The following is a 25,402-nucleotide window of genomic DNA, read 5'->3' as shown; positions in this document are numbered from 1 at the left end:
CATAGGGAAACTATCCCAGGTGTGAGAACAGTATTCAAGGGTTGAAATGATTTGTGATTTGTATGGAATTAATAGTTGTTCAGAGGTAAAGTGATGAGGAAGCTAACCTATTGGATGCTGAGGAGGCAATACCTTGTGATATGTTTATTCCAAGAAAGATTGGAGATAAGAGTTATCTTATCTTATCTCTAGAGAATTGTATACTGTGATAAGTAAGAAAACCTTATCTGTGAGATGCTGAAAAATATTCTCTTTATTGAACCACTTAATTAGTTAAATTAAATAGATGTTTTCTATATGGAATTTCTACCTGGCTACTAATGAGGATCCAAACAGTCTCTAAACGATTGTTAAGTGAAATCCTGCAACATTCTATAAGGAAAAACCAATATGCAACGCAATGGAATAACACAAAGCCCTCTGGGAGATTGTCTTTCCATTGTAGTAGCGCTATCGCAGATTTCTTGCGTTGAAGATAGGCATACTCCTACGCCACTTATTTACTAACGATAAAAATAATCTTTCGGATATTCAACTTGATAATCTTATATTCAGTTTCTTCCAAACTGCTCAGACAATTCTGTTTTAAATTTTTGTGATTTAGAATTATCGAATTTTACGAACAGGACGAATTCTCCATAAGCTGAAGAATTTCCTAAAGTAACCTCTGATTCTTCGTTATAAGCTTGCTCAAATGCTTCAAGCATTTCGTACTTTTTTTCCCTTCTTAATCTTACATTACGGTAAGAAGCTATTGCTCAGAAAACTTAGCCTGTACATAATATTTTTTTACTTTACTTGCAACTTAAAATCTGAAATTATTGGTAAGAGATAAATATCTTCAGTTTAAGCGAAACTTTTCATATTACTTAAACCATATCAACAGAAAAGAAGCAATAATAATAACGGATTAAAAAATTAACCCAATTTCAGCTAGTCTCTGAAATGGCTCGGAGAAACAGTAACAATGACAAAGACCTGTCTTATGTTTGTTAACTGCATGTTGTTCTGACCAGTTTGCGGAATGTAAATCCAGTTTCCGAATGGCAAAACTCGCCACTTCCATATGAGACTGGCTAACTCACTTGCACTTATAAAGCAGCCATTTAGTAAGTGAACCCTGTGATTGTTACAGTTTAGCTTGACAGTCTAGTTATTGGTAGTGTGTTGTTCGAGAAATAGGTAATTTACAATAAGAGGTAAATGTAACTTTCTCTCAGGTCTTTGCGAACACAACAGCCCTATCACTAAGAAAACATAACGACATTAGAAACTTGAACAATCTGAAACACCACTTATACAAATTACCACTTGCTGCTTTCTGCTTGCTAGCTGAAAATGCCTTCGGGCTGACAACGCCATTACTTGCACGGGCCGGCCACCCTCCCTGAACAGAGCCGATAACGTGGTATTGGCACAGGGCTCGTGTGTGCGTGGGGAAGGCGAAAACAACGGCTGGCAGTGCTGACCTAGTCGGTAAACAAGTGACCCAATGTGGAACAGACGGGGATAGGCGGGAAGATTAAGGGACCTCACACCAACCGGCTCCTGGAAACGGGTGAGAGATATGTACTCACTCACCCCCGAACTTGGTGTGAACACGTCCCGCTTCCTTAGAAACGGAAAGGAAAATATTTTGTCTGGAGATGGCCAACAAGAAGACAAATAAATAAAGAAAGGCATTTAAGATAAGAAGTTGAAAATTTAATCGCATAGTGTGTTCTGTTATCTTATTTACTCGTCACTGACAGCAGCACAGCTGAGGAAATGTTGTTGCATAAAAATGCACTTATTTTAGTGCCTTGAAAATAAAATGAGTTAAACAGCAATTAAACTAAAGAATTAAATTCCGTTCATCCAATAACCATAGACCGGTTTCTTTCTTTCACAAAAGAGCTCCTAGAGAGAAGGAAAAAAAAACGAGGATATTCAAACACTACCTAAGAATGGTTGAACAAAATGAAGTTTTCTATCTACAGAATTCGAACAGGTAAATAAATAAATTCTATACATATATATTACGCACATACACACTATTGATCAACCGAACGAAAGGTCGTGGACAGAGGACCCAAGATAGCGAGAGGAAGAGGGAAACTGTATCGTTTATAATTATCTCCAAAGTCAATAAAGCTGTCTGTTAATTCATTTTCTTCTAGATATTTTGCGGAATACATACGCGCAACACTTTATTGAGCCCATATAGTTTCTTACTATATAATTAATTATTCTTACTGTCTTAAAATCCAGAAGAACCTGAATATATAAAAAATCAATGTTAGCATCCTTTCTTGTACTATTTGTATAACATTGCAGTTATTTTCGTAACTGAACAACAACAAACAAAAAACTCTTAATAAAATTGCAGCTGACTCCAGACTCTCCATTTAATGCTCCATGGGTAGCATTAAATCACTATCTAGTAATGTGCTCAAAGTGCAACATTCGAGACAATTTTTGGAAGTCATAGATACTCAAATGCCATTCGATAGTACAGTATGTCATTTGTTTATTGTATAAAACTTGTACATCATTTTTTACGAAAAAAAAGGCATCTATAGATTAAACAAGTACATGATGCTTACGAGCTTAGCTGGATCGTTCAATAAATGACAATAGAGGTTGCTAATTGATCGGAGCATTCGTATTCGAGTTAAAATTTTGTTTCATTTAGTTCAATTAAATAATTATAAGAGTATATAAAACGTGTATAATTATTTGAAATATCTAATACTTGAAAATATTTAAAATGTTAAAGATCGCACACACATCACATCATAGGTGTTTTTATTTGTTGGCAAAATATCAAAATAAAATATGAAAAATTATTCAATAAAATTATCGATATATAATTCCAGTCTACTAGAGATGGGAAACCGAATCGATAAAATCGATATTTTCTTTGCCTTTAAAAAACAAACAAAAAAACTTGAAGTGATATTTTTTATAAACCGAAATCAAAATTGAGAGTGGAATTGGAAAATAAAATAAAATAAAAATTATATATATATATAAACACTCCAGTCAGTTCGAATTTAAATTGATAAAAAAAAGAAAAAGAAAAAGAAATTGATATCAGTTTAAACCGAAATAGAGAAATAAATCCATAATTACAACGCAAGAAAACTATATCCCCTCCGGGTTCCTAGTTCCTAGAACTTCATGAGAATCAATCAGTGATTCACTGATTTTCATGGGGTCCCCACTGGTTTTTTTTTGTTTTTTTTTTAACTATAGATTTTTGTTCATCTATTTTCCATCAAGAATTTTATTTATTTATTTATTTAATTTTATTGTTACCATCCCTAATTTATTTCTATAATTGAGGAGAGGTGTGTTTAATTTTTCATTCCAGAACACTCATTTGTATAATGAGTAACTTTCTCGAGAAATTAAAGAAAATATAATTACACACCATTAATATAGGAGGAATGAAAAGAGAATTATAAACGAGATGACTGGGAATCCCCTGGCGACCTTCAAAAGCACAGCACAGTAAAGTGCCATTGGTATATGTAACAATGCTTACGATGCGTCATTTGGAAGTAAGATTTTCATGGTCATTCGAGGTTGACCGCAGAAAATTGACGCCACTGAGCTTATTTGTGCTGTTGGTAAAATTCGTTTTAGATCTGAGTAGCCATTGAAGATTTTTATGACCGAATTCAGATCTCACCCTGCACCACAGCACTCTCACCACTGCAGCTAATCACCTAGTAAACAGACACTGTTGCTACTACCATAACAATGCCTGTTCGGGTTTCGAATCCAGGACTTCATCGTCCAAAGTCCGCCACGCTAACCAGCACACTAATGCGATGAGGTAGATTTTGAGCCCATAGTGAAATACCGCGAAAGAGTTTACTGAAACGGAAAATGAAGAAATTTGACAATATCATAACATTCTTAGACAAGAATCAGATCTGGTTGGATTTTAATATTTTGTTTAGTAGCACAACTATTTCATTTTAAATGAGTGTGTAGAATTAATTCATAAAGAATATCAAATAATATATAAATAAAAATAAAATTACAGAAATCTGAAAAACTGGAATCGAAACTCAAATTGAAACTATGTATACATTAAAATTTTTAAAAAAATATTATTTTTAAAATCTTTGAACTTGAATCGAAAGTCGAATCGTTACTTTATCTATCTTTTATTTTATATTGTTATAATAATTATATAATATCGTTACAATATGAATATGTTTGTGTGCGCGCACGCGTAGTGTTTTATTGAATTTTGAAATACTAAATGTGCAATCTTTTTATTTGTGTGTAATAGAAGGGTTTGAAAAATGAAAACACTATTCAATGATTTTTATTTATCAGTATAGTCTTTGTATATAAGACTGGTTTGAACATTTCAACAGTTATTCATCTCTCCTGGTTTAAATCCGTTTTTATTATTATTATTATTATTAGAATGCGCAAGACATTATTTATTCTAAATGTTAAATGGATTATATACCAATTCAAATATGGATTCTGACCCACATTTGACTGTGAGCTCTCTCTTTCTCAGAGATAACTGGAGTGGAACGTACATGTTTAGAAAAAAAAGACTACGAGATGAGGCAACGATTATACAGTATGCTACTCAGAACCATAGAATTAAGAAGAAAAAAAGATATCTAATTTAAATTACGTATTGTTATTATTATGAGCAAAACAATAATTTGCTCGTTGACAATTTCCTTTCTCTTCGCATGATGCTTGGATTCGATGAGAGCAAAAATCGTACCCGAGTGTATTCCATCTTTGTTCCACTGAACTTGTTTCAACTTGTTCCACTATCTGAATTTCGTTTCTTTTTTAAATGTAATTATCTCTTTGTGTAAGCTGAAATTCTGTATACGATAGAATTAAATTTATAGTATTTCCCACGTATTAACACAAACACACGGAAAGAGAGAGAGAGAGAGAGATAACGGTACGAGTATATACGAGGTATATAATAGCCAGGTATATAATATCATAGACATTGTCCCCCCCCCCCCTTTCTGGATGATTCCCCTTAACTATCTTTCTCCATGTTTTCATCCATACATAAAGACATCATCAATAGTAATAGATCGACTCTATTAATTATAAGACACCAACAGTAACTGCATGTTTGCTCTGTTCCGGCTTTACCTATCCTATTATTAGTAGCCTGAGCAGGATTTTTCCAAAGGTAGAAGATCGAAGATTGTTTTATAAGACTACATTTTCTATTTCTAAATTAGCTTTATTTGCTAATATATAGCAAAATGTTCCAACTAATAGAAAGCATGAATACAATGAATATTACTAAAATGCAGTGATTTATCTTTACTGATGTTTCAGCGCAGAGGTATTCTTTCTTAAGGTGGACATACCTCTCAGCTGAGATGTATGTTTGCTACAAATGTAGTTCTCAATGCAAAGCCTGATAAACACGGAGGATGAGCAGTGAGAGAATTCCTTAAAAAAAATAAAAAAACACATTTACATTTATTATAACATTTTGTGAAATTTGTCAAACACTGAAGAGACTTTGCGCACACAACCAGATGTTTTTTGTTATTGTGTTCCAAGGGAGTGTTGATTAGTATCTCTCCAATTTCCAGGAATTAAGAAAGATCCGGTAGAGGAAAACATTTCCCTCCTAAGGAAATAAATTGCTGGGCTCAAATAACAGGAAGCCCTTCTGTACAAGGCCGTCGAAGAAGTAGAGGGGGGGCGATAAGACTTAGACCGTGACGATTACCAGTAGAGAGCTCTCCATTTGTCATCGGTGACCAGCTATGGGATATGTTGAAGAGGATTTGGACAGCTAAATATACTGTATATTCTCCGTTATTTTAAAAAAGAATAGAATTAAATAGATCATGAGAAATAATTATATTTTTCAATACAGATACAAACGCTTCAAGAAGATCAAAGTTCCTGGAGAATTCCTTTAAGAAACTTTGCATAGTTTGATAACGTATATGTTAGTATTTTATCGTAAAGTCGGATCTCGCTAGGACTTGGGGAATGGGAGGATTCTTATCAGCAAAGACTCTCTCTCTCTCTTTCTATGTGGTGGAAGAAGATAATATTTATGATGATTGGAGTAAATACAAAGTCATACAGTTAAGAATGGCTGCCTTTTCCTAATATGAAACCGGGAAACTGTGAAAAGATAAACATTATGGTTTCATTTTTATAAGCAACGCATTTCTTTGTTTGTGTTTGTGCGAATCTACACACACACACACACACACACACACACACACACACACACACACACACACACACACACACACACACACACACACAAAAAGGAAGAAAAAGACAGGGGAGCATTCATTTAAATACACTAAGTAGTTTTTTGTTTTTTTTTTAAATATTCGAGGTTTTTAATTAAGTAAGATTTCCATATTTGTGAAGAGTTTCTTGTTCGAACATTATTGGTTCAATTAGGCAATTTTTTTTTTTTTCGTTCGACTCCATATTGTAACTTACTATATTCAAATAAATATTTGGAGTCGGGAAAGAAATTAAAGATACGATAAGCGTATTTGAGACTTATCTATATCATTTGTATAATATATGTCTTAGAAATCATGATCAGAAGAGGAAAATAATAAGCAAAACGCAGTAATGACAGAGATGAGTCTACTTCAAATTGACGCTATCCATAAAAGGTGGCGCATCTTTTAATCAAGAAGCAGCAGGAGGTAAGATTATTTTGAAATATCATTTGGCAACACACGGGCTTAAATATAGATACCAAGACTTGCAACTTGGCTAGTGATAAGATTTTTGCCGTGCTGTGTCCATATAGGCAGTTTATTAGAAGTTATAAATTTGACCTTGAGAAGATCCTTTCACAATAAGACCAACTGGAACGTGAATTTAAAGATTATTAAATTTAATCGCGTTGCTATTAGGAATGACCTTATTAATCAGTAAACTGATTATATCTTGATATGTATCGATGCAAAGGTCAATAAAGAGAGAGAGTTGTGTTTTGAAAAAATGGGCTGGGAGCAGTGATGATTGATTAATGACAACGAAATCGTTTAGGCAATCCTCTCCATTTCCTACCCCCCCCCCAAAAAAAAAACACGCCGGAAAAAAAAAAGAAACGGTACAGCATTTAAACATAGAAATATGGCATAGATGGGCTTATTTGGTAGGTGGTAATATTTAATCCTCCTAGAAGATTTCTCAGTGCTACCAAAGCATGCCGGGAATGCTTGCTTTTAATGTTTCACTGCAAGGTCGGCTGCCGTGCTTTGAACTCTAAGGCGTTTCAACTGACAAGGCGGGCCGACGTTGTAGTTTACAGACGCCGGTGTAAATAGAGCCTTATGTCGAAAGCATATCACAGGTTCGTATGTGGGAGAGAAGATGGGGGAGGCATATACGGGGGAAGGACATGGAAAAGCAACTTCACCTCATCTTATATCAACTTTTGCCCATTCCTCGATTCACTTGTCCCGGTGTTTTCCATCCGTGGGACAGGAGGGATCTCAGGTTGAAAATTGCTACTACCTAGAAACCATACCAAAATAACTCCCCCTCCCTGCATTTTCAGAAAGTGGGGTTAGTTAGGTGACAATTAGAGTTAACAAAGTTGTCTTAGAGACAGTGCTTCTGCTACTGGCGGAAGAGAAACGTTACAAAGGAGCCGTGAAGACCTGATTATCTTGTTCCTCTCTATTTTTCTCCCCATCCTACTCCATCATGATAGCTTTAAAAATAAGAGTAACTTTTTCCCCCTTAAAAATCACCAGTGGGGCTTTGAGCTAACGCACATCATGCACACAGTTAAACACGGACAGCACAAAATATTCACGTTCTTATGGGTTTGCTGCACTTCTTAAATATCTGTTATCGTTTATTCTACATCTTACTACCTTTGAAGAAAACAGAAGCATTGGAGAAATGTATCTCATTGCATAGCGTGTAAATGGCGTTAAGACAAGAACAATACTATTCAGGGATCTTGTTGACAAATTTCAGTTGTAGGCGGTTTATGTTGTACTGTCATCGAGTGCGTAGTGCGGTCTACACACACACACACACACACACACACACAGAGAGAGAGTTTGCATTGATCTTTAGCAATTTGTGTGTGTGGTGTTGCTTTCATTTGTCATCTGCTTGTCCGCTGTACAAGAACTGACAGACAAGACCTCTCTTTATGATTATCGCTCTACTGCATATTCGCTTCAATACTTTGCCTGAAATACATTTTCAAAAAGTTATATAAGAGAAATAAATTATTTAAAAAAGCCACTTTGTTATTTAATCGTTTATTATATTAACGCAATTTTAATGACTGTTAATAATGCTTGCAATAAACATATAATAAACTTAATTAGAATTGTAAGTCCGTCCCTAAAGTAGTGTAATTAATCATGTAATCTTCAAAAACACAAAATTATTATAATAATAATAATAGGAAATTGAGATATAAAATATCAATACACAAAAGATTCTTAGTTACAACATATTCGCCCCTCCCCCTTTCAGGAAAACGAATGGCAATATCCATCGCACAGATTGTAAATTCGAATTCTACCACGAAAGCAGCTCTAATTATTTATTTATTTTTACCAGAAATTTGCCACAGTCATCTTTATAAAGCCATAAGTGTCAGCAGACGATTTTTCTCTACCGCGAAAAACTATGACTGTATTCATTGAAAGTTTGAAGTAACATAAAACTAGATTCAATCTACGGTACTATGTGTGTTGGTGAGGGGATTATTCTATTCTGCTATGAGACGTTTTCAACAATTCGTAGAGTAATTATTAGTATTCCATCATTAATTAATAAGTTATGCGATGAATAACAATAAAAAAACACGTTCCTGGAAATTTAATTATGGGAAGGAGTTGATATGACCATTTGACAATGTTGCACATTACACATTTTAGTTTCTTCATGCTGAGTCACAGCAGTGAATCAACCTGCATGATCAGCATCATACTGAAAAGTCCTTTCAAGGAAACTATTCCTTCTAAGGAATTATTAAGCGTCTGACAGGTGAGTTCTAAGGTCTTCTATCCAATCTATGAATAAGGTGTGGCAAAACTCCAGGCTTTCGTCTTGCCTCACACACACCATGAATCATCTTAGAGGAATACTAGACGCCGTAACTACTATAAAAACTACGTGCTCATTATATGCCCATAGCTTTCGGGTGAAGTCAGAGATAATGTTTGACAACTAACTTCCGCATTATCTAGTTACCGCAAAAGAAACAAGTTTCATGAGGACGTGGAACGAGGTTTGGTCTCTGTTCCTAGGCAACTGCTTTCCTTCTATACTTAATGTACTATTATTTGTGTTATATTCATTTTAATTTCCTTATCAAAACCAAATTAATGCAGAAATTTATCGCAGTTATGTTACCTCAACAATAAATCCTCAGATTGTATTAAAAAAACTTGGTCACATACACACCAGCACACTTGTGTCATACGTATTGTGATCTCTCGTGTGGGGAATTGATATTAAATATATATATATATAACGATTAATGTTATATATATATATATATATATATATATATATATATATATATAGGGAATCATGTTTATTTAATATAGTTAAATGTGCTGTGTCAATATATTTACTGAATACTTATCTTCCATATGTATATTAATATTTCTCTATTATCTGTTTTCGAATGTAGAATAGTACTATTCTGTTAAGAAGGAATTATCATCAAAGAACAATCTAATGCTGTAATATATTCCACTAAAGCTCGTCTGTTGTTAGTTTTATTTTTAAGTACACGAGGTGTGATTAGGTGTGACTTAGGTTTCTAAATGTGTTTAAAATGGTTTTCAGAAAAATATTTAAGAATTTTTTGCCGAAAATATGTGATAATTCCTTCCTCAACTCTACGCTTAAACTTATTACTCTGTAGAAGAATGGTTTTCTATTAAAACTCGCTGCTTTACAAAAGAAAGTGTAGAGAGACAGACATTGACAAGAATCTTTCTTTTTCTTTTCTTCCCCCCCCCCCAATTTATGCTAGCTTTCAAATATCAGCTTACTGTCTCATCATTTCTGTAGCAATAATAGCAAAACGCAAATTTAGCAAAATCATATATCTGAAAAGAGCCATGTGAAAGGGTTTTTTTTTAATCCCTTCAAACATTTTCAGAACAATGCTTAAAGCCGACTATTTTGGTTTTCAATCACATTATATAACCTAACCGTTTGCATCGTAAATAGATTCCTAACGATTAAATCTAATATTATTGCGTCGTAACAAGATAGTCTAAAAAGAGGTTCTAAATTTCAGTAATCCTAAAATTTCCTCAATGTTTCGTATGTGTGTGTGTATGTGGGGGGGGGGGCAATGAGGATGAAAGTGTTCACGAGCTCTCGTATAAATAAATTTGAGTTTTAGTTAGTATATTGCGTTTAACCGTATATCCCGCTTTTAATTCATTCAGAATGGTTTGATTCTATTTATATTAGCAGCCCACGGAATCAAAAACAAGATTTAAAAACCACTTCTGAAAGACATTTGCTGATTAAGCTGAATATGTCATTATTATTACTAAATGACACTGATAAAGTTATAAAGGTCGGAACTTGGATAATGATCAAAATGATTCAAATGAGCAGTTATGTCAGCTATTTAATGATATTAACTAAAGTTTTGAACTAAACAAAACTATAATTTTAACTTTAAACAATAATCCCTTCAATAATATTTTATCACCACGAAAAGCAGTTCTTCACACCTGGCTTAGTCAACACATCAGTCCTTATTTTAAAACTTTTTTTTTTTCTTCCACCGCACAAGTTTATGTAATTTCAAATCAGACTGCGGAGTAAGTTGTAATTAGATGCTCTGTTCAGGGTATGTGCGCTTCTTAACTCTGAGAACATAAGATTCGACATGAATTAAAGAAACTAGCGAGCATGGCACAAGGGAATTTTCAAAGAACCCGATAAGATAGAGGGAGATGATGACACAACTAAGACAAAATGAAGGAAATTATTATTTTATTGCAATTACACATGTTTAGTTATATACTTTTGCATAAAATATAATATCATTGTTTAATTAACTATTTTTGTATTCAATAATACCTTTAAATGCACATATTTTAAATTCCCAGTAGACTTTTTTTTTTTTTTTTTTTTTTTTTGCCCCACTGAGCATTTTGTGTCCAGCTGCATATTCGAATAAAAGCTGCAACACAGAATTTATAATTCAGTTTTCCAGACCGATTGCGCACAATGCCAACAAAAACCTTTCAATAGCATAAAAATGCTACTTTGGCTGTCTAAGTTACACTATATTAAATATGAAACAAAGCTACCTGTAAAAGATCGTATACGTGGTTGACACATTCTTGTCAAGCTAATCGTAGCTGATTGGAATTGCCTAGCAAAAAAGTACAGCATACGCTGATCACTGCATAATTATAACTTTATTTTTATCTTGTTATAATGGGAAACTTTCCAAGCACTACGGCTTTGAAATACTCAAAATATGTGAATAAAATGTTTTCAAACTTTTATTTTGAAACGAAGAATCTTAACATGTTAAATAAGAAATGCTATATTAGAAAATAATAATAATGCAAGTACAACTGTAATCCTAGATTTTCAGTGTTTGTTGAGCTGACAATTTAAATTAATGCTTCACTCGTCGGTTTTTTTCACCTCATGAAAAAGTCAAATAAGAGTAATACATAGATCAGAATTATCGAAATCCAGTTCGTGAATTTTTTAAAAAGCCTTTTATATTAAACAAATTATTCTCTTGGTACAATAAAAAAGAGCTCGTTTATGGAATACACAGGACTTCTACAAGTGATTTTTTTTTCTTTTACCATATATTCCATATAATCAGTTTTTATCATATTATATACGACTGTGTGCGGTATAAATTCGTATTTCTAATCTCGGCACTACTTTGGGAAGTACAGTAGGCGTGGAAAAATCTTGCATGACTCTCTTTAACAGATAAAAGTCGGATTTTTAACATATTGACTGTGTATAGTCATCGATAAATAAAAATTACTGTAAAATAAATAGACTGTTTGCTGTATTAATTCCTGAACTCTTAAACATGATCCAGCAATCAGAGTATTACTGCTCAGATTACTTATTCATATGTTTACTATTGGCAATTACTGTCGAACTGTTCGCAAAATCCTGCATGCTTCTTAGCTGTGAGTCGTGTCGAAGCCAAATAAAACTATAATTACAGAATAAACGGACACTAAATCAAAGCAAAGAGAGGCAGGTGCTTAGAAACCCATGCTAATAAAAATTATTTATTTATTTATTTAGCGTATGATGATACAACGGCCATGAGGCCCTTTTTTACAGGGAAGTACAGCACCTTCCCAATGTCCCCTAATTTTTTCCGGGCTCGGGACCGGCATAGCTAACGAATCAGGCTTATGGCTGGGTCTTAGGTATTCCTGACTGTAATCCGTATGTGTTCACGGGGACGGTTTGCCTGTTCTGAGGGACGAAAAACCTGAATTTCCGGGTGGAAAAATCCCCCACTTCCGTATGAGACCGGCTAACTCACTTTTCGTCGAAAGAGATCAGATAAAGGTTCCTCACGTCACGGACGGGAATCGAACCCAGTTCTTTCCGATCCAATCAAAGAAATTCGTCTATACCGACTGAACTACAGAGGCTCTAAAAATTAGTTACTATGTTGCAACCTCTCTGACTGAAGAAGTGTGCGAAGTCATGCGGATGAAAGTTTATGAACAATATAAACTATGAGAACAAAATTCAACGAACAATTCTGTTCTCAGGTGCATCAGCCTGGACATCGAAAGCGATCTCTACAGAGAAAAGTAGCCAGTTTACATCAACAATCCAAAACAATAATATAGACATTAATTTTTATTTTATTTTATTCATTATTCACAATTGTTATTTGATCATTATTTCATAATTCTTAAAATTATAACATCCCCTAGTGAGTTGAAATATTTATCAAGTTGAAGTTGTACTTGAAGTATTTAACAAGTGTCAAATAATTGGAAAGATCTGGAATCCAATCTACGACAGTTTTTTTTTTTTTCCTTCTTCCTTTACACAACTTACCGGAAAAAGCACTAACCAGAACATGTGCATGAATAATTAATAGGCACATATATTAGGCTGCCTTCATGCCCTTAGTTTCCTCTTCATAATGCAAACTAATTCCTATTAATTACTATTCTTAAGTTTGATTTTCCATTTTTTTCCCTACATTATTTTAAAATATCTTTATTTAGTGTTAACTTATATTTTATGTGTTTTATTGCAAGTTTTCTATTTGTTTGTCTTTATTTGACAATATCCGTATCACTGCTGTAACTTAAGGTACAAACTTATCGTAATAACACTGTAATGTCTTGTTTCCAAATATACTAGTATGGTCAACAATGGTAACATGCTTCTTTATTTATGGACCATTGTGTATGAACAAATGCAAGATAGTAACTCAAATAATCCCATTACCTCTGGAACAGATTAGTAATTTAATTTATATGTTAATAAATATTGCTTATATAAAATCTCACCAAAATGTATGAGTCCTTTTGAATCTAATATTCTCATAGGTAAAAATACTGAATACGATATCCAAGAGAAGGGGAACTGGGAGGCCCACTAAAATATTTCAAAGTTCACCACAAACAAAAATTATCTAGTAAGAAATATCAAAGACTGGTGGTATGATCATTCCAAGTCAAAACCAGTAATATCTGAAATCACGCATTCAAATACTCAGAGATGTTACAGTACTAAATAAGCATGCAGTTTAGAGTAAATGTGTTCCTAAAAAGGAAAAATTTAATCAATTATTTTTTTAATAACAATCAACACAAAAAGTAATAGTGATATGCTGCTTTCCATAAAATATTGAAAGGGAAAAAAATTTCTTCCCTCTCCCCCGACAAAAAAAAAAGTTCATCCTAGAAATAACACAGCAGCAACTATACTATCGAGAAGTGAACGGTAGCAATATTATCTACAAATAAGAAACACATTATAAAGAGTATAGGTTATCGTACACTTTTAAACCACGAGGTTCTACACAAAAGAGGGGAGGGAGTGGTGGTTTGATGTCATCGCGTCTTTCCAGCGAAAGATCTTTACAAAAACTCTACAAAAATAAAATATTGTCGGTCACATCTAAAGCAGGTTTTTTTTTACAGATAATCCAAACAAAACTTTCTTCCCCCCCCCATCCCCCAGTGAATAGCTTAATGCCAAGTTCTAAGGGGGACTAGTAGGAAAACTGTTCTTAATATAGATACACTAAAGGATCCGCTTGTAAAATCATATTCTTGCCAAGATTTGAGACAAAAAATGAAGTTTTTTGTATGAACTTGAAGAGAATCGGTAACATATCAGAGGGAGAGATGTTTATAGAAACACCCAGTAAATATGTAACAGAGTCCTGATCCCACTAAGGAAACGCCTAAAATACTACTCCAAAATCAAGACGTTTTTCCCTATGGAGGTTACTTTTGCCTATTTTGATCATTTTTGTTAGCTATTGAAAACTATTTTTTATAATAAAAGTAAATTACTTTCCTAAATGAGAATGGAATGCACCACAACCTGCTTCTCTCAAAGAGTGGCCATATTGATATATGTCAGCAACATATTTGAATATTAAGGATGGAAGTTTCATATTTTTTTCTTTCATAAGTGCGATTTCAATTCCTTGAAATTTTTTTGATAGAGTGTATATATATATATATATAGTTTTTTAGAATTTATTCTTGCCCACAGACCCCCTTTAAACCTTAAGAATACACCATTGTACTCAAACTATGTGTGAAAAAATAAATTAATAAAATAGCAGTTACATAAGAATGTAATCATTGATCATTTAAAAGAACAAAGATTAAAACAAAAGCTACTGAAATAATGCATCCATCCTCTTCTCAGAGGTTATTTGATTTACTTAGTTACTGTATCCTAAAATATTCATATGCATAGTATAACGTATTAAAGATTGTACTGTTCTGCAGATATTTCGTGTGCTTTCGCGATTATAGATATTTTTAAAAATCCACACACCCCAAATGAAATTATGTAAACACACTCGTTGAATTAATCTTATTATCTATCTAATGTACAAGTGTGTTACATATATACATTTCTAGGCTAATTGGAAAAAGAAATTTTAATAATCCACAACAATGTTTTGTGCTTCACAAATTCGAAAGTCTGTTATATCTCTTGTGCAACAGATGGCTTAAAGGTTCGGAAAAAAGAGGAACCTTAGTACCATTGACCAAGGATTATGGGATTTCACTTAAAAGTTTGGAATGCTACGACTGTGCTGATATAAGAGAAAAGTAAACTTAAGAAGTGAAAGAAATATTTTAAATACCATTACTTACATAAATTATCTAGAATGGAATGCAATGCAACAGAACTTAAAAAGGTTTCCAACTACCAATGAAAAAAAAACAAAAAAAAAACGGAATAACGTAATGCTTCGAAATTTCTTAAAATAATTAACCCCTGGGGAATTCAACACTGATATTAAAACAAAAAAAATGTGATATTCGTGAAATTTATTTGTACAACCATCAATATCAAGGGTGTTCACATCTTTGAAAATATGGAAATATTTCGATTTATTCGGTTGAAGAACATTATGAGTATTTCGTAGTCAAATGTTAACTTTTAAAAACATACCTCTTCTGTGGATTTATTTCGAAACGCAATCTATTTGCCTGTACGTATGTAGAGGTATAATGTTTTTCATTGTATGAAATGATGTGTAATAGTAGTAGTCTAAAATCATTCAGAATGTTAATGTTTGATGAATAAATTGGAAAAATAACTTCGCTTTGTTTTAAATCATATTTTCTTTCCATCTTCATTGATGGCAACACTGACTCATTCTCCTATAAACAAAGGATAAACCAACCTTATTTTTTAAATTTTGTTTATTTTAATCTTTTGATAAAAAAATTAAAATAAAAAACGAGATAAAAAATAAATAACTTGGAACCAGCGCAGAATATATATCTATCTCTAGATAAGGAGTATGCAAAAAGGGTCCAAGAATCTCACCATCTCAAATTAAAGGAGAATGCACTCAAGAGAACAATTGTTATGATTTCAAAATGCTTAGGAAAGAAAGATTACTTATAGCCAGTATTCGGTGCATCCCTTCCATTTTTATAACAAGAAGAGGATGTGATCACTAAAGTAACGTTTATAAATTTCTTTACTATAGATTAGAATTTCGAACCGAGCTCCATAAAATGTATTATTCTTAACATGTGGCATCATATTCTTTAATCGATCAAGTTATGAATATGATTTATTCTTTAACAAAAAATTATTCCGATCTCAGAAAAGGTCATTTATATATTTCCACAAGTGCATAACAGGTACTGATAACTGTAAAAGATATACACAATAACTATTGTGAACTATTCCTTATTTGGAGGTTTGGAAGACATAACAAGAAACCCGAATTACGAATTATCAGTTTTTTTGTACTGAAGACAACCTCTAAGAAAAGTGTAGCGCTTGCATTAAAGTTTTAATAATGTGTCATCAATATATGCCCAGCAGAATCATGTATTTAAATACTGTTTTACAATGATTGTGCAATTCAAAATATTCATCTTAAGTTATTAAAAATAAGCTTAGCATCTCCAATATTACTTATATTTATTCACACTAATTTAACCCCTGCTCCATACATTCTTTACAAAATAAAAGTGCGTGGTAAGTTTAACTTAAAAGAAATCAGTTATTACCTAATCAACGGTTCATTATTACTCCGACAAAAACACGAATCACAAAATATTAAATAACACGCAGTTTTCCTAGCAATTTAATACACCTTTATAGTTCTACTACATTTATTACGTAATGTATTCTTTGTTTAATTTTACGCTAGCTTCTGAAATAAAGAAATCACAATAATGATAATATAAACTTTTCTTACAGGCCCAATTTAGATAAACAAGAACTGTGTAATATACTATTCTATTAATGCATTTATATGCCAGTAGAATAAAAATGAATCTAAAGTCCTTTATTTATAAGGTAAGCACATAGATTATACTTTATTTTGTTTAATTAAATGTACTTTTTTGTGATAAAAATCTCCTTCTTTCACAATAATAAGGTATATAATTGTCACATTGTATATTATGTGATGGTTCTTTCAATACTTCGCATCCTTTTTAAAAATATATCTAGAAATGCCATTTTCTGCACATATTAGTACAGAAGTACTATTATTATAATGGAAAGCATGCAGTCATCACTAAAGTTAATAAACTATATCATATATACAGATCAAGATATTATCCTTACAGAGCTAGACCACATTTATGTGATAAGTTCTACTAATATTATAAATGATCTCAGATATATAAGAAAGATGCATCGGTAGGATGTATGTATATACTATATGCATACTATCCTTTCAAAAATGGTCGTCGCTTTTTTTTATGCAAAATATCTTTGCAAAAATAACATAAAATAAACTTCGTATCAGTGAAATATTTTCTATAATTTGTGTATATGTTATACGCGTATGAAATAAGAATCGACATAAAATCACTGCTTATATAATAAAATTGCAGTAGTGTTTATTGTAACTTTTTAATCAAATCTCAGTCGTTGATTAAATTGGGCATTCATCCTCAGTATATATCATCTTAATATGTGACTAAAATCGTTTATTCATCCTTTAAAGTCATTCCAAAAATGACTGTTAATGAATGTTTCTTTATATAACCGAAATATAGTCTTATAAAGTTTCTATCAATGCTAACATAGCACTGATAAGTATAATATACATACACCTACAGTTGTGTGTGTCTGTATGCTAAATATTTCAAATGAATAAGTTCATTTAGTACAATAAATAAATCTTTAAGCATCCTGTAAGAATATTTAGAACATATGAAAACAGCGATATTCACTTTATATATATATATAAACTAAAACTCATTAAAAGGATTATTTCTATACATACATACATACATCTGAAGTATGTCTACAGAATGAAGAAGAAAAATACAAAATGAACACAGTTTAATAGCAAGCGAAACTGTAACAAATTATCATTAAAATAGTTTTGCTTTATTAAGAATATAAGACAAGTTTTGTAGAGTTTTGTTTTCTCTAAAATGACAATTGAATCTCATAACAATGCTTAGTAAAGTTATGTGGATAAATACCACCGAGTGAATTGTTTTTTCTTATGTTTGTTTGAAGCATTTAATACGGTATAAACTGTGATTTTATTTAAGAATTGGAGTCGTTAATCAAAAACGAAGTGTTTGTTCAGTTAGTAACAAAAAATTTATTTACTTTCAAAGTGAAATATATAAAAAGTCAAATATATTGCTTAACCAAGTTAATCACTACTGGTTAATTATGAATTTTAATTAACAAAAATGGCAACAGAAAAAGCATTAACAGAAAAAAACACAGTCTTTCTATCTCTGTTTCTTTCTGTTTCTAACGGCCTCACTCAAAACAGCAACTTGCTCACTACTATATATAATTTTCTTCAAACTTTTTTAAAGAGGAATATACATTTTAAAATCAAATTAAAACATTAAAGTAATCTGAATTGGGGTTTGTACATAAAGCACCATTTCAAAGTCCTGTAGCCTTGCAGCAATTATCCATAATGTCCACTCATTTTTTTTTTAAAATAAAAACACACTAACACAAAATATACCACAACATCTACACACATCAGTTCTGATTTTTTGTTTAGTTTAAGATTAACTGTTCAAGAATTTTTTTTTCAAAAAAAAATGTATAATAGTGTTCTGCTATGAGTGAAAATCTGTCCCACGTTACCTGAGGTATCACTGGTAGTTTCCATACTGCAAAAGGCCACTGTCTCATTGATTTTCCCATCACAAAATTCTTGAGAATAACTGTTTGGTTTGGTGGATTTCTCAGAGTAATCTGAGCTCAGAATTCTAACGTATATATTAAAATAAATAAATAAATCCTAGAAATTCTGATTTGAAAATTTTCTTCTAATCCTAATATGCTCGAAAAGAAACTTCGAATTTCTCTTAAAAAGTTAATTTCAGCATAAAGAACTTCTGCGTAATACTTGGCAAATATGTGTTGTCAGAATAAGTGGAAGGAAGCAACAGACCATTGCATAAACCTTTGCGGCAGCGCCGATAAGTTAGGCTTAGTGACCAGTGTAAACAACCGGTGATCACTTAGCTTTAGCACCACTGTTTCTAAGATATAAACTACAGCACTGTTGTCACATAGGAATAGAAGCTTCTATGACTTGTTAGGATGTCTCGGGGAATTTTTTTTTTCCCAAAGAGCTAAGTCTAGAGGCAATATTTTAACACAGAACCGTCTACGAAAAATAGCACTTAAGCCTAACCCAGCATTCATTAATACTGGTATTATAAAACACATCAGTCTCACTGGTTATATTATTCTAGCACTTACAATTCTGCTTAAGCGCATCTTCTACGGTAGTAGCACTATAACGGGGATAAGGAGAGCATCTAAGGCCGAAGAAGTTTCTGTCTGAACTGCAGAACACGTCAGTCCTTCCCACTGGTTTCGAAACACCGGGCTGCTGTGACATCAGCGATTCGCGATAGCCATGTTCGTAGAACACATGCTTAACTGTCATTCAGGTCGTTGACGGGGTAATAGAAAGCTCTTGAGCAATCTCTCATCCAGTTTAGGGTGGTCAAGACGACTCCCTTAATTATACGACAGTTATGCTATTACCAGCACACCATGCTGTGGCCTTACGGCAGGTCGTTATGAAACAAGACAGGGCTGCCAGGGATTGGCTCTCGGTACATGTGAGCTGGCGATGAAACTTCGCTCGTGACCAGAGGATGATGGGAATTGTCTCGTGCGTTTTGTCCATCTGTCTCATAGTGACCACGAATAACCACTCCGTGAAGCTGGGGTTACCGCTTCCTCCCCTCTTCTATGAGCAAAACGTTTTATGACATTTTGACGGAAACTCCACGTGTAGATTGTCCAGTGACTCAGATCCTGTATGGCGTCATGCACACAAATCGTCAGCGATAATGGTAGGAGGAACGACCACAGCGGCTAGTGACGGAGATGCCTAGAATATTATACAGCAGTCGAACTTCTTATGAAACTAACTTGTGTAGGTCTGAAGGCTCGTCTTAGAATACAGCAAACATTCGGAGCTCTATAGGAACAATGTTTCTTTGTTTGGTTGCCTCCCTGCCTGCAGACTATATCCCCCCCCCAGTTTCTCCCCCTTCCAGATGTGTGGGATCCCTCCCCCACCCGTGGGGTGTACAGCCGTGAGGGAAGTGCGTTTTTCCAGCTCTAAGAATCATCGAACCCTCACCCCCCCCCCTCAGTCCATCGTCCTCACAGACCAACACCCAACTGGCTTCTTGAGTAGTGAAGCGCAGATGGTGTGCTCACCCCCACGTCCCACCCGCTGCAGACGCACGCCGTAGGGGTGGACACTGAGAAAAAAAATGGAAGCGCTCGCAGGAAGGAGAGCAGTGAATGGACAGTACTTTAAAAGTATTATAAGATACTAACATTACTATGGTGTGTGTTTCAATATTCCCCTAAATTCATTTTGGGGATCAAGTTTACCTTGAAAGAAGTCACTTCCGGTTTCACTCTTCCTAGCGAATTTCAACAGCACATTTAGGACTAAGAAGGAAGAAAAAGTTCGGTAAAATAGCGGCAATCAAGTCGAAGAATAAGCGCGCGTGCTACACTGTTGTCCCGGTTACGTAACTATTACCTGAATGAAAGCTGCTGGTCGCTCGCGATGATTGTAATGGGCGGTGCTATTGCAGCGTTCGCATAGCGTTCCATGCATGCACGCGCGACAAAAGTGACAGAAGTGGGTCAAATGGTCACCACCTGTGGCCATAATGCCGTCGGGGACTCCTTGGGCGCTGGATGTCGCTTGTGGTTTCCCTGTCGATGACCTTGGCCCACTGTCACCACCAACAGACAGTTTCCAGGTCGAGCTGGCCGACAGTACTTTCATTCTCCCGTTCCTTTCCCATCTTCTAGTGCGTGATTTGTCTCTGCGATCACGTGCAACTTCAACGACTCGCTCCGCTGGCACGGATTACAAATGGCCCGGAGTTGCTCCTGTTCTAGGCGTCCAATCACAGCCACCAGGAGTCCGTCACGAGAGCAAATGACAGCGCACTGATAACGAGCAACGGTAGGCGTCGGTGGGAAGAGAAGATTTGTAGTCGGCAATGGGGTGGAGGCGTAGCTATTAACACCAGAGGTTTTTTACTTACGCCTTTCCTCTCCCCCCCCCCCCCACCGTTCCATTCTTTCTTGCTACAGGAACCGTTATTTGAATATTGTAAAGCGAAAAACCACTGGCATCCAAAATTTAATAATTTTTAAATTATTAAAGCTTGAAATGATTGAATACAAAATTTTTTCCCCTGATAGAATCACTTCCTGATAATATCCAAAATACGCCCAAAATTCCATAAATGTAACAAAACAATGGAGTTTTGTTATTTTAATATTTCAAAAGTATAACATCTGGTAGATAGAATTTTCCATATTTTGTGTGGCTTTTTAAAATATATATTATTTTTTATTCTCATGGTCTTCTTCCAAAATGCTAACTTAATTCTAATTAGCTTCGAATTTCCCACATCGAGCATTGTATTTTAAAAATATATTTTTTTCTTTTATTCTACTGAATACAAAAATATTCAGACTAACGAATTAAATCTATATCTGAACTGTGTATCGTATTTCGGAAAAAGCTTTTTTTCAGGTATATTTTTTTGATTTTTTCGGAATGTAATTTGAAGATTGAGGTTTTATGTAATAAGTATATATTGCATAAAAGAATTATTGATCTGGGTGGCACATTTAGTAAATAGTTACTGCCTGTCCACGTAAACACTGTGTTAATATCCTACCATACAGCATGGATCTAGTAAAACTAACATGCAGATAAGTTAATAGTTTCTAAAGTATATATATATATATATATATATATATATATATATATATATTGGATATTTCTTTAAATAACTATATAACAGTACTAAATTAAGTTGATAATAAGAGACACAAAACCAGAAGGAGTGAAAAAAGGCAAAGACTTGTGTTTGTTTGTTAGTTCGTTTGATTTTTATGCGACATGCGTGCTGTTTTGTAAGTTCAATAACGACACATTTAATTTTGAATTCCTGAATTTTAAAAGGGATGCAATTATTTAATGCGGTCTTTGCTACACTTTATAGTTCGGGCAACGGAGCTGACAAGGCATTTTTATAATACTTGTTATCGTTACTCATCAAGTGTGTGGGGGGGGTGTTACATGATCTTATGTAGTGAAAACATATCTTGTAGTGGAGAGAAACTAGAATATACATCGTGATGAATTGATGCGCATATGGAGCACTACTTGCAACAAAATTAAAAAAAAAAATCAGCTAATTGGATAATTAGACTCCTGTTCAAAAACAATGTGACCTTAATTAGTGAAAATTATCATTTGAAGTCTTTTTTCAACATGGGTATTGATATGCATTCAAGCGATTCTTCTTCCAACTAATAAATATTGAAAATTTAAAATCTTAATTCAACTCTGAGATTGTTAAAATATTAATATTTTTAATCATTACACTCTCATAATGCAGATGTACCTCATAAATAGTCTTGTGGCTAATGCAAGTCTTTGAAAGTAAAGTGAAAATTTAGACTTAAATTAGGACTGCTTTTTAAAAAAACAAACCTGAGTCACGTCTTGTACTTAGATGGCACATAAAGAATAAAAACTTATCTGCTATTGTTTGGAGGGAGTTCTGGTTGATTATGGAGCTGGCAATTCTCTGCAAAAATTTATAAACTTTTTTACCCAATTAATTATAACTACAATCATTTATTTTCTATATTTATTACCACAAAACGACATATGAATGCGGCTACTTCGTTTTGTATCATCTTCGAGGGGGCAAAATTGCCTAACACGGATTGCTTATCAACGCTATTTTTAACTGACCATCAGGTAAAGATTTTTTTTTTTTTATCTATCTATCTGCTGACTAGCTACATAGTATTCGAAATAAAAAAAAGTTTTTCTTTGGCTCGATTGGATAATTGAATATGCAGGAATATCAGGTCGCCTGTTACGAACTACCACATTTGTAACTGATTTCTAGTATCGGTTATAATTAAAATGGGCTGATCGGTGCCAATTTTATTGTTTTTTTGTATTTGATTATGTCGAAATGAATAATCTGGTTCGTTATCTGCAGAGAGGAGAGAACGTTAAGGTGGGGAAGGGGATGGAAAGAAGGCCGGTAGATAGATTCCGTTACACTTTTAGACTCTGTGTTCGTTATTTATGTCTGTAGTCAGTAAACAGCATAAGCTATGTTCCGTATCGTACTAGAGATCGCTGATATATTAGCTGGGTGCGCATTGATCCTTGAAGTCTAGGAAGGCTGTAATGCCACACACTTTCTGTGACATTTCATACTTTACTTCGTCCTAAATAAATTTTATCGTTAGAGCTCCCTATCGATTGCTTTTAATGGTATATTCCTTTATCTGAAAGGTCTGTTACTAAATAGCAGTATATGTTTTGTTTTGTTCTGTTCTGTTCTGTTTTTAACAGACAAATGGTGATTTTCGATTCAGATTAATGCATAAAATTCCATTATCCAAAAATGTTTAAATTTAAACTTATAATTAAATTTTTAAATAACAATACATTTTTGAACTTAATTCAGAACTTAATGTTCGCTGATTAAAGATTAAAATTATTATGTTACTGTGGTTTTAATGTTATTTTGAAAATAATTTTATTATTTTGAAAAAAAATCCTTATAGAGCTAAATTGCTTCGAGATATTTATAAGGATAGTAGCAACAGGCCACAGCTATCTATAGCCTGTCTGAGTCACGTCTTGTACTTAGATGGCACATAAAGAATAAAAACTTATCTGCTATTGTTTGGAGGGAGTTCTGGCTGATTATGGAGCTGGCAATTCTCTGCAAAAATTTATAAACTTTTTTACTGGGGAAAAAAAAAGACAATCCGTAGCTCTGTCTCAATGTCTTCTCCTCCGGTTAGATAATCTCCTCCTCTCAACTTTCCCTTCCTAAATGAATTTGTTTTCTCAGAGTTGCCAGCTTGATCAACCAGAATCTCTTAAACAACAGTACCTAGTAAACCTTTATTCTTTATGCCTAGTACTATATAATAAGCAACATGACTCCGGCAGGCCACTCTGCTACTTTTTAAAAACCAACTGCAACTATGCGGTAAGGTGAACGAGTTTCTGTAGTTCATAAATCACAGCCATAATTTTCAGCAGGTATAAGGCTAACCACTTTATCCTAATAATATCTACAGAGAGGATACTTTGCCATTCGTTGAACCTAAATGCCTGAAGTACCATGGATGATGAAGATCCCTTTCATCATCTTACCTATACTTTTAATATGTAATTTTATCCTTCTCTCTCTCTCTCTCTCTCTCTCTCTCGCTGTACAACCAACCAAGAATTGTACGAATATCCTTGATCCGTCCTGCTATTTCGACTAAATAGTGCGTGGAATCTAAAAGAAAGGCTACAGTTTGTGAGGGGGGAGGAGGAAGAGAAAATGATCTAAGTGGCGACGAGCAGACTGAGTGTTCTGCTTATCACAGGTTCAAGCCAGCATGACGCCTTCAATACTTGGTCTTGCTGTTTGTAAACAGCCAGTGGATACATCATAACATTGACTGGTCAGCTCTGCTATTCGGTCTGTAATACTCTGTGTACTTGTCAGGTTGGTGGGTGTCATTACTAACTCATAAACCTCTGTTTGGTGAGCAGTTTCAAATTAAGGAAGGTAAAACTTTATGTTTCTTTGACCTTCTTGATAAGGAAGTATAAATTGCACCCAGATGTAGCTAAACAATCTTATTTCTATTCATTACCCTCTGGCTCTCTCTCTCTCTCTCTCTCTCTCTTTCTCTTCCATCCAACGATGGATTTAGTGCCTTGGTTAGAAGTTTACAGGGATTTTTATGCAGCCGCGTTGCCATTATTTTGCTGCATCCCCTAAGAGAGAGAGAGAGGTTTGTTTGCAGATATGTGTTTCGTGATAGATTTTCCTGCTTACCGAATCCCGCCATTTCTGTATGAGACCAACTAACCCATCTTCGTTGAAAAGGCCTTAAAAAGTTCGAATCCTAGACGGGATTCGAATCCAGGTGTTTCCGATCAAGTGGAAACTTGGAAGATCGTGAAGACCCATTACCACAACTTAAGGCAGGTTAATTAAGTAATGATGAGAAGAAAAAAAAACGTGCTGGAATTATTAACAACAAAAAAAAAAAGCTGGAAATTGCCTTTACTTTAGTGACATTATTGTTCCTCTCTCGGAACAATGGTTTCACTCGGAGAAGT

General features: G+C 33.9%; 1 protein-coding gene across 6 annotated transcripts in view; it reads right to left on the bottom strand.

The window, feature by feature from the left end:
- The window catches only part of LOC150096050 (protein lin-28 homolog), a 283,502-nt gene that overhangs the window by 176,192 nt on the left and 81,908 nt on the right, over positions 1-25,402 (bottom strand). Inside the window, exon 1 of one of the 6 annotated variants that reach the window (XM_090409222.1) lies at positions 20,875-20,996. The exons of 3 other annotated variants lie outside the window; for them this stretch is intronic. In XM_090409222.1, the coding sequence (XP_090265348.1) occupies positions 20,875-20,884 (10 nt within the window). In that variant the 5' untranslated portion in view covers positions 20,885-20,996. Of the gene's footprint in view, positions 1-18,816; positions 19,757-20,874; positions 20,997-25,402 lie in introns of those variants that run through there. 2 more of the 6 variants (XM_090409217.1, XM_090409219.1) reach the window with 2 other exon arrangements.

Source organism: Typopeltis vanoorti, chromosome 19 (genome assembly GCF_054136105.1).
Source record: "Typopeltis vanoorti isolate ZY-2024b chromosome 19, IOZ_Tvanoo_1.0, whole genome shotgun sequence".
NCBI lineage: Eukaryota > Metazoa > Arthropoda > Arachnida > Uropygi > Thelyphonidae > Typopeltis > Typopeltis vanoorti.
Note: the sequence above shows the minus strand (reverse complement) of the source record. Positions and strands in the feature narration are given on the sequence as shown.